Source organism: Misgurnus anguillicaudatus, chromosome 1 (assembly GCF_027580225.2).
Source record: "Misgurnus anguillicaudatus chromosome 1, ASM2758022v2, whole genome shotgun sequence".
Lineage (NCBI taxonomy): Eukaryota > Metazoa > Chordata > Actinopteri > Cypriniformes > Cobitidae > Misgurnus > Misgurnus anguillicaudatus.
Window position 1 is genome coordinate 25,456,568 of NC_073337.2, and position 12,744 is coordinate 25,469,311.

Here is a 12,744-nt window from a genome sequence, read left to right on the forward strand (position 1 = left end):
CGTGTGGTCATATGAATTAATACAAATTAGCCAAATAAATTAATTACAATGTCTGAAAATGTACATTTCAAGTTTTGACTGCAAATGTCCAGCTGATCTTAAGGGAATTTATACATTTTTACGAGTTTGATAATTCGCATGAATTTGTACGAAGTTAATCATGCAAAAATGTACGAATATCTTAAAAACATTAACAAAACCACACCCCTAACCCCAACATCACAGGGGCAAAGTCGTGTGGTCGTACGAATTAATACAAATTAGCCAAATAAATTAAATACATTGTCTGAAAATGTACATTTCGAGTTTTGACTGCAAATGTCCAGCCTGATCTTAAGAGAATTTGTACATATTATACGAGTTGGCTAATTTATATGAATTAGTTTGAAGTTAATCATGCAAAAAGCATACGATTATCATAAAAACATTAACGAAACCACACCCCTACCTAACATCACAGGGGTCAAGGCAAATCGTACAAAAATGTACGAATGTGGTTGTACGAATGAATACGAATTAGCCAAATAAATTAAATATGTTGTTTAGACTGCAAATGTCCAGCCTGATCTTAAGGGAATTTGTACATATTTTTACAAGTTGGCTACTTTATATGAATTAGTACGAAGTTAATTATGCAAAAACGTACGATTATCGCAAAAACATTAACGAAACCATACCCCTAACCCCAACGTCACGGGGGCAAAGTTGTGTGCTCATACGAATTAATACAAATTAGCCAAATAAATTTAATACCTTGTCTGAAAATTTACATTTCGAGTTTTGACTGCAAATGTCCAGCCGGATCTTAAGAGAATTTGTACATGTTTTTACGAGTTAGCTAATTTATATGAATTAGTTCGAAGTTAATCATGCAAAAACGTACGATTATCGTAATAACATAAACGAAACCACACCCCTAACCCCAACATCACAGGGACAAAGTTGTGTGGTCGTACAAATGAATACAAATTTGCAGCCTCATAAAATATGTAAGAATTGCCATGAGATACCGTTAAAATGTTTCATCCATAACGTTGGAATTACTCATGATTTTACATTTTTTACACAGTTGTTGGAAAGCTGATAAACTTTTAAAGTTTATCTACTTCGGTGTTATCACATACACTTTTTAGATGGCTGGTATTAATGTTGCACGCACAGCCTGGAAAGACCTTTGTTTCGATTCAATGCATCACTGTCAATAAATGAGGAGCATTAAATATTGACAAAGGCTTGGAATGATGTGCATATTAATTCAAGAGACCCCAATACGAATCATGCAACCACAGACACACAAAAAGTTTGTATCTAGGTCTTGCTATATTTGCCGGTTTTGCCTCCGCAGCACATTTTTCCTGAATAATTGCTCCCATTCTGGTTATGAGCAATACTCACGGCAAGCCGACTGCTTCTTAGAAGCACAAACTCAGCGTATTGAGGTCAACGAAAGCCCAGACTTTATATCAGCTCGCCTTAAAGGATATTTACTCTAAGGAACAGTACTGCCATTGCACACAGGCAATAAAAGTGAGAAAAGAAATCTCTTTCCTTCTCATTTGCTACAACAAATTGTGCATAAACACTATAGAAGAAGGCAATATAATCACCTCGAAACTTCTAGTTCAACCATGCAGATTAATTAAAGACAGACTTTATGAAACATGATAATGATGTTAAACAATTCATCTGTGCTTGCGTGCTTTTAATACATACTAATAAAAAGGATTTGAGTCCACTTGGCACTACAAGTAAACATTAAACTGTGAACTTATGTGGCATATAATTCATTACTGTATATAATTCTTGCATTAAAACTAGAGATGCACAAATATCGGTAAATAATCGGTATCGGTCGATAAAAGCAATAGTCACGGCCGATATATCCTGTCAATCAAAAGAAAACAGGAAAATGCAATGAATCTAAATAAATAATACTTGAATCTTCAGAATTTAGTTAATGTAAGTTAATATAACCACCAACTATCGGTATTGGCATCGGTATCGGCAGATATGAGTCTGAATAATCGGCTATCGGTATTAGTGGGAAATTGTAATATCAGTACATCTTTAATTAATACATTTATTGTTTGCATGTGTGTTTTTTTGTCATGCAGAGCTCTTCCTCTTCAGTAGGCAAGAAACATTGACAACATTCACCCAAAAGATGCACTGAACAGAAAACATATGCAGTTTTGGGTTACTGTTTTCAGTAGTTATTGCATGATACTATTTAAATTAACTCAACTTGTAAGTCTGCAATGATTAGCCAATTTATCAAGCACATAATCACATAATTCATCAAATCCCTCTTTGTTAGCTGAAGTCTTAAGTGGCTTTTTAAAGCACACATCGTTTAGAGCCGAAATGGATTCATTTGGCGCCGCAGAATGTTCAATACGCTGGAAAGTCTCATTCATGGTCATGCTTTGCTCGACTGACATTCGGTTATGATTCCAATCACAAACACTTTTATTGAGTTTAATTAGTTCAATCAATATCTCTATGTAAGACTGTTTATCTTGCTGTCTGTTGATCTGATTAGCCGGCACACAGAATGGCAGAGCGTTCACTTACGCATTCGCTCCACAAATGAATCTTTTATTGATCAGAGAAGTGCACGTCTGACTCTTGCATTATATATATTGCAGTTTGTGCACTTTAGAATGCTTTAACACTATTCTTTGTGGTGCCATATTTTAATTCAATTCCTTCTTGTGTCCAAAAGAGAAACTATGTGGTTTTGCAACAGCATTTTCTTTACTAAAGTCAAAATGCATTAGTCGTTTTTGTTGATTATATGTTACATTTCGATGGAAATGCTGTGGTTTGGTCAGTATATGAAAAGTTTAGATGCAAAACTCTCTTTCTTGTAAATGAGCATTTAATGTTTAGGTTCAGTCATTTAACTTTAATAGCTATGAAAAGGTCATTAGTCAGTAATTGAAATGCCTTATTTTTTACTTTTGTCATTTCTTTGAAACTTAACATATTTGACTCTCTTTCGCTGCAAAACCCTCTAGGTGCATGCAAGCTTTTTTGGCACTTCTAATTTGGCTAATTCGTATTAATTTGTACGACCACATTCATACATTTTAACGATTTGCCTTTTCCCCTGTGACGTTGGGGTTAGGGTGGGGTTTCATTATTGTTTTTTTTTGATAATCGTACATTCTTGCACGATTAACTTCGTACAAATTCATACGAAATTAGCTTACTCGTAAAATATGTCCAAATTCTTGTGAGTTCAGGCTGGCACTTCTAAAAAATCCACTTCTTTGGACAAGACCTAGTAAACAGTTGCAAAATCCCTAAAGATGCAACTAGAAACATTGCAAATGATAAAAGTCAGAATTGAAAATGCAGCTGTCTGCAATGAAACTCTAGTGACGTATGGTTTCTCGTAAAGTCTGTATGACCCAAATCAATCTTTTTGAGTGCGTCTCCAATTTATTTTGGTTTCAAAAGGCTTTCCAAAGGATTTCTACTATAACATAGCACCGTCTATGTCCCCCGAAAGAAACTGGAATCTGCCATCAGACCCCACCCCTCCATAGGGAAATTTTTCCAACCACTTTCGTGTTTATAATATTAGTCTGACTAACTAAACCAAAAACACTTTCCAAAGATTGTTGGATTTGGAGAAATATGAGAAATATGGCCATATGGCTTATTGTAATGCGACGTTTCAGATTTATTAGATCCTGCACTCAGAATATTGGTGGGTCACACTAAAAAAAGCAATAAGTTTAAAAGGAAAATAAAAAAAAAACAGAAGCTGAGTCGTCCCACACAGCGGGGTCCTGAGTAAAGCTAGACATATAGTTCAGTTTTAAGCATACGAGGGTCTGCGTACAGTGCACATGACGCAAATTTTGTCATAGTATATGCGCACTTATTTTTATAACGTGCATAGTCTTTACGCGTAGGTTGTGCTTGCACCTACAGTCGACATCCTCTCGAGCTTCTTTCTGTACGATTATCTTTTCCTTTCTGCTGATGATTATTCCTTTTGTTCTTCAAGTGTTGCTTTTCATGAGACTAAACATGAATGTCTGCAGGATTAAATTTGCTGTTTGGAGGGCTATTGCCTTCATTTCAAGCTGAACTTGCTCGGACTCAATCTCCATGCAAAAAACAGATGCTCAGTGAGGGATTAACACCATTTGTTCAATGAATCTCAACATGGGTACTGAAGTCAAAGCGTACGCTTCTAGTTATGCCACACATTTCCTGTCCATACCAGGATTTTGCCTTTAGAAATATAGTTTATGCCATTTTTATTAACAGCAAATGTAAGAGACAAAAAGAAAAAGAATGGGAAAAGTCACAAGCTGGACTTGAACCTCATCAAAGCTCAATGTGAGATAAAATGGTTAAATAATGATCCCAAGCTGTCACTGAGGCAGTCCTATTTAGAAAAGTCCTAGTATGTACCATTTAGGTATACATTTGGTACCAATATGTACCTTTGAGAAACTAATATTCACTTTTTGGTACCAATATGCACCCATGATGTATTTAAATAAACTCTTTAGGTGCAAAGGTGTATTTTTTAAAAGGGTACCGCCCTGCAATAGTGAGGACAGGGCTTTTCAGGGTTTGGCTGGTTAGCGTTAAAAAGCACCAATGATCCGATTCATCTTTTTAAATTTCCTTTGGTGTGTAAGTGTGTATTAGTTCATGTTAACGATATGCAAAAGGTTATTGTCTCAAACATAAATCTCTTTTCTTGGACTACAGTAAACACACAGATTGAAGGCAACAGTTTACTTCCTGGGATTGGTGACATAGACAAGATCGACATTATCATAACTCCTCCCGTTTGGGACTCACAGCCTGTAAACTAACTCCTGTTAGCAACTAAATCTTTTAAACATGGTAAGGAGCATCACATTTCCTGCTGATGTCAGAGGTATTCAGGCTAATCCCAACGTACATATTAGCTGACCAATCAGGAACACTGCGCTTTTTTTTGGACTATTAAAAGTGTAACACGTCATAGCAGTTGCTGGGTAAGGGCTTAGGACTGCACACACTATTGAATCAGCAACATCATGGAAGTGGTGTCATTTTCCTCCAGAGCAAATGCCACTAAAAAAACCTTGCAGATGAACTGAACATCCACAAGTAAAAGTCACGGATGTTAAAGGCATATTTCATAAAAAAAAAAAATTGCATAATCATTTACTCACTATTTGTTTTTCCTACTATGGAAGTCAATGGGCATCGTCAACTGTGTGCCTACTATTATTCATCAAAATATCTTCTTTTGTGTTCATCAGAATAAAGAAACTTATACAGGCTTGAAACAACATGAGGATTAGATCATATTTGTTTTTCGTACTATTAAAAGTCAATGGGTACCATCAACGGAGTGCTTACCAGTGACGGCTTGTGACTGCTCATCCAAGGGGCGCAAATTCAAAATAAGTGTTCGGAGTGTCATGTGTTGCTGGTGTTTTCAAAATATGTGTTTGTTGCGTCATGTGAACAATGTGCATCACATGCCCTGCCAAAACAAGTGCCTGCTGCACACGCGTCAAAACCGTCCATGACAAAAGAGACGCTCACGTTCACAAAATACACACAAGACACTCCCTTAACAGTAAACTCTCATTACACATGAGATTATGCGAGTATCTGGCAAACGTGAGCGTCTTTTTTTATCATAAACCCCTTTAAATGCGTCTGCAGCAGGCACTTATTTTGACAAGACACGTGATACACATAGAATCACTCGACGCGCAGAACACATATTTTGAAATTACGAACCACACACATGATGGCTACATACATGTTGTGATGAACTTCGCATATCGAGCGCCCTCGAAAAAAGAAGTCACCGGCCGCCACTGGTGCTTACCATCATTTATCAAAATATCTTCTTTTGTGTTCAACAGAATAAACTCATACAGGTTTGGAACAACAGAAGGGTGAGTAAATTATTAATTTTAGGTGAAGTATCACTTTCATTTCCCTGGGTCCTACAACAGTCAATAACTCCATTGATACAAATGCAAATAGGTTTCCAAAAAGTATCATGAACAATCTTGTGCACAAGATCTCCACTTGCACAATGAGAAAATAAGACTATCCACCTACAAACTCACATTAGCTGTGTTGTGCTTTTGACAGCTTGTTTAGAAAGCGGCCGTAAATTCACAGAGTGCAGCGTGTCCATCATCAAAGCCAAAAGACAGAGCAGACACGCTGTTCTCCTCCCACCCCGACAACTCTCTGTTCTTTTCCCTTCGAACTTCACTGACCCCGTTTCTGAATTCAACCTCATCATTTCTGTTTCTGTCTTATCTCTCGTCTGAGAACTCTGGAGGGCTTCAAAAAGCACGACGAAGGGAAGTCCTGCTCTTTTACTCTGAACAAAAATACTGGAGTTCAGCACAAAAATCGCAGCAGCAAAAAAGTCATTAAAAAGCATCTGAGATCCTGTGAGACTCGCCAAATTGAGTTTCGTCTGTGCAATTTGTTCAAGGGTTTTAAGACCATAATAATATATAACTTTCAATGCAACACAAATGGATTTATTAAAGAGATAGCTCATCCAATGAAACCTTTGCATTATTTATTTACACTCATGTTGTTCCAAAAAGAAAACGTTTTTGAAGAATTGTTAGACTGCACGAGTTGAAGAAATGGTCCAAAATAGACGAAATGAGCACCTCAGGACAAACAAGGCAAAAAAGAAATTGAGAATCCTTACAACAGCTGAAAATAATTCATATCATTCATTTTATGATTCATTTACAAAATAATGTATTGAATATAGTAAATAGGCCGTAAATGAAAGACTATGGCAATTAAAAGAGAGAGAGAGAGAGAGAGAGAGAGAGAGAGAGACAGAGAGAGATATCCATACCGTTTTACACATCTCTGCCCTGTCACTCATAATGAGCATTTATGAATAAATGAATGTGAATGAGTGGTAATGAGGTAAACGACTCTTACACATAAATAATACAGAAGGCTTTAACCGTATTCGATCTGTGAGAATTTCCTATGATATTGGCTCCATAATGCAAGACACGATTTTATAAGGAAAGAAATGAGGAGAACTTCAAAAATTAAAAATAAGAAAAAAATACAAAAACGTGAAGCTGCCAGTGTCTCGATACGGCGCTGACATCTTGGGTCTTGAGTCTGCGCAGTAGCAATTTCGGGACCAGTCCTGCGCAATAGTGAGCAGGAAGTAAAGCCGCAAAATCAAGGCCCCGCCCTTGCTCTAGCCCAATGCGCATATCACAGCTGTCAATTGTGACGTCACACCACCGTTTTTATAGCATTAAATAAATAACTAACTAAAAACAAACATTTGAATTTACATCAGCATGATAAAAACTACAGTAAATAACCAACTTCGGAAAAAAGATAATTGAAGTGTAATTTAATTGTTTAGTTGGTGTCAAGTCCCATTGAATAACATGGGCGAGGCGGGGTTTATGACCTATACTGGGGACCAGTCACTGGGGGGAGTGATCGAGAAGTTTTGGCTTCGCTTTTCAGGGCTTGTGCTGCACGCTTGGCTGGTGACTTTGCTCGTGATTTCAAAATAAGTGTTCGGAGTGTCATGTGTGTTGCATGGGTTTTCAAAATATGTGTTCATTGCGTCATGTAAATCATGTGCATATTGCGTCATTTCAAAATACGTGCCTGCAGGACACACGTCTAAAGGATTTATGATAAAAGAGACGCTCACGTTCACAAAATACTCGCTTAACACTAAACTCTGATTACACAGGAGATTAAGTGAGTATCTGGAAAAAGCTGCCGTCACTTTATCATAAACCCTTTAGATGCGTGCACTTATTTTGACATGACGCATGATGAACATGCTTCACATGACGCGCCAAACGCATATTTTAACATGACGAGCCCCACACATGACGGGCTAAATACATGTTGTGACGAGCTTCCCATCGTGAGCCCTCGAAAAATAGGTCACCGGCCACCACTGAGCGCCACCTACAAAAATTCAAAGGAAACAGGTAAGGTTAAACATACAGAAATTTGGTAGGATCATCTGTCACCCCAAGACCTACAAAAAGTCTTTTGGATCTATGCTCTAATGAGAAGTCATCCATTTTTAATTTTCTAGTACATTTTTTGACATTTCCAAGCTTTGTACTTTAACAAACTCCTCCTAGAATTTTAATCAGATCATCATCATATTTGGTCAGTGTCATCTTGCGATGCTAAATTGCGGAGACCTTGACTTTTCGGTGGAGGCGGCCTGACAAATTTCGCATTTCGCCATGAAACAGGAAGTTGTTCTTATTAAGGGTTACAATGTCTGACCTGCCCCTGCATTTTTTATAAGAGTCCTGACACATTAAACATGCCAATATTCAGTTACAGTTATCGCGCCACCTGCTGGCAGCAGTAAGTGACATGTTTTACACTGTGATATACTGCTGATACAGATGTAACCAGAACTCATATTTAGTCAGTCTAATCTTACGGCCTTTGCGATGATAAATGGCATTTTCGATTTTCGTTAAAGAATATAATTATTGAGAAGCTCCACGTGCTCCAAATATTCATTAATGGTAAGCAAAAGATTGTGCATCTATTAATTACAGACATGCTTTGTATCATTTAACAATACCAAAGAAACCCCTCACACAGAAAAACAGAGAGAACAATAAAAAAGAACCAAAGTGACCTGCATGTCAAATAATTTACATTGCAATCATGCTGAAACTTCTACAGAAAGCAACGGTGGGTAGCAATGAAAGCGAGGCTATTTAAAGGGGGTGGTGGGTCGAAAGCCATGTTAAAGCGACCCAAAGCAAGTAATGGGTAACAGCATCAGTGCATGAGATGTGCAGCGGTGTTATCACTTTGAAACAGAAGCAGACAGGTCTTTACATGCAGCACACATCCATACCAAAGATGAAAAACATTCGACTTCAAAAAGCCTCCAACCTCTCTTCTCTCTCTCTCTCTCTCACACACACACACACACACACACACACACACACACACACACACACACACACACACACACACACACACACACACACGCACACACAGACTTCCGGTAGACTTCATATTTGTTCATTTATCATATCTAACGCGTATCAACTATTACACAGAGTTAACGTTAGTGTGTAAAATTAAACAATGTTAGCTACAGGTCCTTGAATTCTTGCCAGGCTGCCAAACCTCTCTGCACAGCTTTGATCCATGCTCGTCGTCTCCCTTCATCTTTAGAAAACCAAAAAAAAAGATATTTGGGTACGAAATTAGACTTATAAGGTGTCATGAAACATTTTGATAAATAAAGAAAATGCAAAGTAAGAGTATCAAAATATGAAGCATACAGTTACAAACATCTCTTCATGTACTATTTTGCACATTTCAAATGACATCATACACACCAATTTTTTTTTTTTCCACATTTAAGGGGAAAATTTTCACTACCGTAACGTGTGTCCATGACTGGATTTGGGTTCTTTGACATGGAAATATTTATCATTTAAAAATCTAAAAAAAAATAAACAGCCTCAGTGCATGTTATTTTCTCATCCTCCGCTACAATTTTCAATCATTGTTTAAGCCCTCAATGAACTAACATTTTTAAAAAAGAATTGTTGGAAGGGACATAATTGACTGTGACACTCAAGATGGCTACCAGGTAAGCAGTTCTTATTTTTTCTCGTCAGATAAAAGTTGAAATTTAGTTTGTCATAGTATAGACAACTTTTTAGTTCTCTTTACCAAAACATGAGTTTCTAAATGCATATATTTAATGTAATATCATGTTGCGGTAATGACAATTTTTGATAATAATCTAAAAAAAATTAATAATTCTATAGGAAATATTTTTTAATCCCCTAAAAATAATGGTTATAGTAAATTCAGACCTTAATCTTATATGTGCAAATACATTTTTCATGCTGGACACCTTTTAAGTCTGGATTTCGTGAGAATCACCCATTTGTTTCAGAGATCAGTTTATCCACTTGCCAGGCCGATAAATTAATACAGACCGGAAGTTCACTTCGGTTCAGGCGCTACATCGTGACAACGCACATCCGTTCGATGAAACCGTCTATATTTATATACTGATTATGGGACAATCTCCTTTGCTTTCAGTTTTCAGCAACATTAACAATAGAGTTGTTCATTATTGAAAAACCCATTCCCGACTCTACATTCATAATCCAACAGATCTTAATGCCACTGACTGACAGGACAGGTTTAATTGTGACAGGTGTGGTATTTGGGTGAGATGCAAATCTGAGAAATGCCAAAGCTGTCTGACTAATGACATCATTGCCGTTTATCTGGCCAATACGCTTCTTCATCTTAAGCTTAATTAGTTCAGGAAGTCAATCAAAACGCAAATCAATTCCATTGGCTACAAACATCTCCGCATGCTGAACACACAGGAAAGACAATTTTATTTGGAGAATAAAGAATTAAACATTTGAGTTATATAACAATAATTTATTATCCTTTTTTGCATGTAGCACACAACACGTAGACTTGGCTACAAAGTTGTCTTATACATCGAAAAGAGACCAGAAACATGACAAGATAACTCTGTCTCCTCACAACCTGTGGTAGAAAAATGAGCCTCCCTACAAGGCACATGAGTGTGGTAGGAATTCGATATACAGACTGAGTCATTTGGCATTATAAAGATGGAACAGAGGCTACATAACTTATAACTCAAAAATATAAATAATATTCATTCGTTTTAGAACAGTACAAAAATCGGTATACAATACCATTAAAATGGTAACATCGTGCGTCTGCCAAATGTGTAAACCTGATGCTGAAATGAAGACCTTTAAAGAATATTTACATTTCTAGATCCAAAAAATGAAACGGCAGCAAAATGCCGACATCGCACATTCAAGTACTTTATCCGATGAAAACTTTATAAAATACAAATGCATGGACAGAAACACTACATTAAACCACAATGTAGTGCGTTAAAAACCGTCTTTTATACATTCGATCGGAAATCACAGCGAGGTCTGTAACGGTAGTGTCCAAATATCAAAAGAGAGTTTGAACATTCACATTTCTTGAAACGACACCCAGTCGAGTTAAAATGAGTCGACTCGGCTTCAAGGAAAAATATTTGCATCTTAACCTTTATAAAATGGCCACTTTGAACGAGGCAAGTACATAAAAGCGAGACCACACCCTTAAACGGTGGTGACTGAGAGGAAGGCGTTGTGAACTTTGGTGCCCTCAGGCGCTCGTGCCCCGTGGCTCATTAGCTCTTGAATGGTCATCCAGTTGTCCAGGATCTTCTTGTTTCGTTTCTTTAGCATCTTCTTATGGCTGAGCTCCAGGATGCTCACTTCCCCGCTCGCTGTCCCCACAGACTCTTTTAGACACTCTAACCTGCTTTTCTGCATGAACTCCCTCCTGCGTCGTTGCTCTCTCGCCCGTGCTAGCTGCTGCTTGCGTTCCTCTTTGCTCCAATATCTACCCATCTTCAGTTCACTGACTGCGTCGTCATCTGTAGTCATCCCCCCGCTACGTTCCTCACGGATCCGCAAGGCTCGCTCCCGTAGGATGCGGTCTCGTGCGGGTCTGCGTGCCACGTACCTCGTTCCATCTGCCCGGACTTTGACCTTCCATTCTAGCCGGCCGGATTGTGAGGGACCGGGCCGTCCACGGAGGCTGAGAAGGCTAAGCTGGCTCTGGGAGTATTCCAGAGAAGAAGAGGAATGTTGTTGTAGGAGTTGTAGGTAGCTCTGGTAGCGTCGTGTGGTGGGGAGCTGGGTTGTTGCAGTGTTGCTTTGGTAGGGTGAAGGGTGGTACAGAGCGGCTGCGACTCTGTTACGGTTCCTTTCGCAACGTTCATCATCTGCCGGGAGGGCTGGGTCAGATTCTGAGGGGTTGCTGGGGCTTTGCTCCAGGCTGCTGGAGAAGGCTTGGCTGGGACCTTGTGAACCAGGACTGGTGATGGGAATCTGTAAAGGGGTTGTTGAGGTGGTGTAAGTATGGGCACGACTTTGGCTGGGAAATGTCAAGATGGGGCTATTATATGGACTCTGTATGTGGTGGGGACTCTGCAGGTTCTTCTGATTGGTCAAGTGGACGCGATGGTGTAGCGAGTGGTCAGGTGATCCTTCCGTTCCCAGTGGCGTTGAGCGGGAGCTTTCTGCTGTGTTGTAGGCACTAGAGCTGTCTTTATCTCTCAGCTTCTCCCCTTGAAATCTTTCAGGATGCTCATTAATATCTGCAAGCTTGCCACGCCGCAAGCGATTTTCTTTATCTGTTCGGGGTGAGTCGTTTTTGCTCCGGCGGAGCTGGTGTGCCTGCATGATGCTCTGGCATTCGCGTTCAATGCTGCGTAGCTCCTCGTTTAACATATGCAGCTCCCGCGCCACGCCGCTTCCACCTTGCTCCGTCAAGCTGCATTCAATAGTACTGCTTCGCCTGTACACCAATCCGCATTCCCCACCATTCCGGATCTGGCACTTGAGCTCCAGGAGCTGTTGGAAGTGGTCGCATTCCACTCCACTCTCACTTATCCTTTCATCCTGACCCGGCTCAAAGCTTATGGTGTCCATAGGAACCGAACGTGAGCCTGCACCCCATTTGTCCAGAAGTTGTTTTTGAGTCCGTGTTTGGGCGTGAGAGAAGGTTTCCTGTTCAGAGGTCTCCTCAAAGCTGCATTTTATGCCACTGTCCTTCTCTAGAATGCTAGAAGAGCAGGTTGCCGTATCTGTAGATACTTCCTCCTCAAGTCTTTTGGAC

The 12,744-nt window shown here is 39.0% G+C and overlaps 1 protein-coding gene across 5 annotated transcripts in view; it reads right to left on the minus strand.

Moving 5' to 3' along the window:
- Positions 1–10,452: 10,452 nt before the first annotated feature.
- The window catches only part of pdzrn4 (PDZ domain containing ring finger 4), a 90,167-nt gene continuing 87,875 nt past the window's right edge, over positions 10,453–12,744 (minus strand). For all 5 annotated transcript variants that reach the window (XM_055191431.2, XM_073868736.1, XM_055191430.2 and 2 more), the window contains one exon: positions 10,453–12,743. In XM_055191431.2, coding sequence (XP_055047406.2) covers positions 11,178–12,743 — 1,566 coding nt within the window. In that variant the 3' untranslated portion in view covers positions 10,453–11,177. The remainder of the gene's footprint in view (position 12,744) is intronic.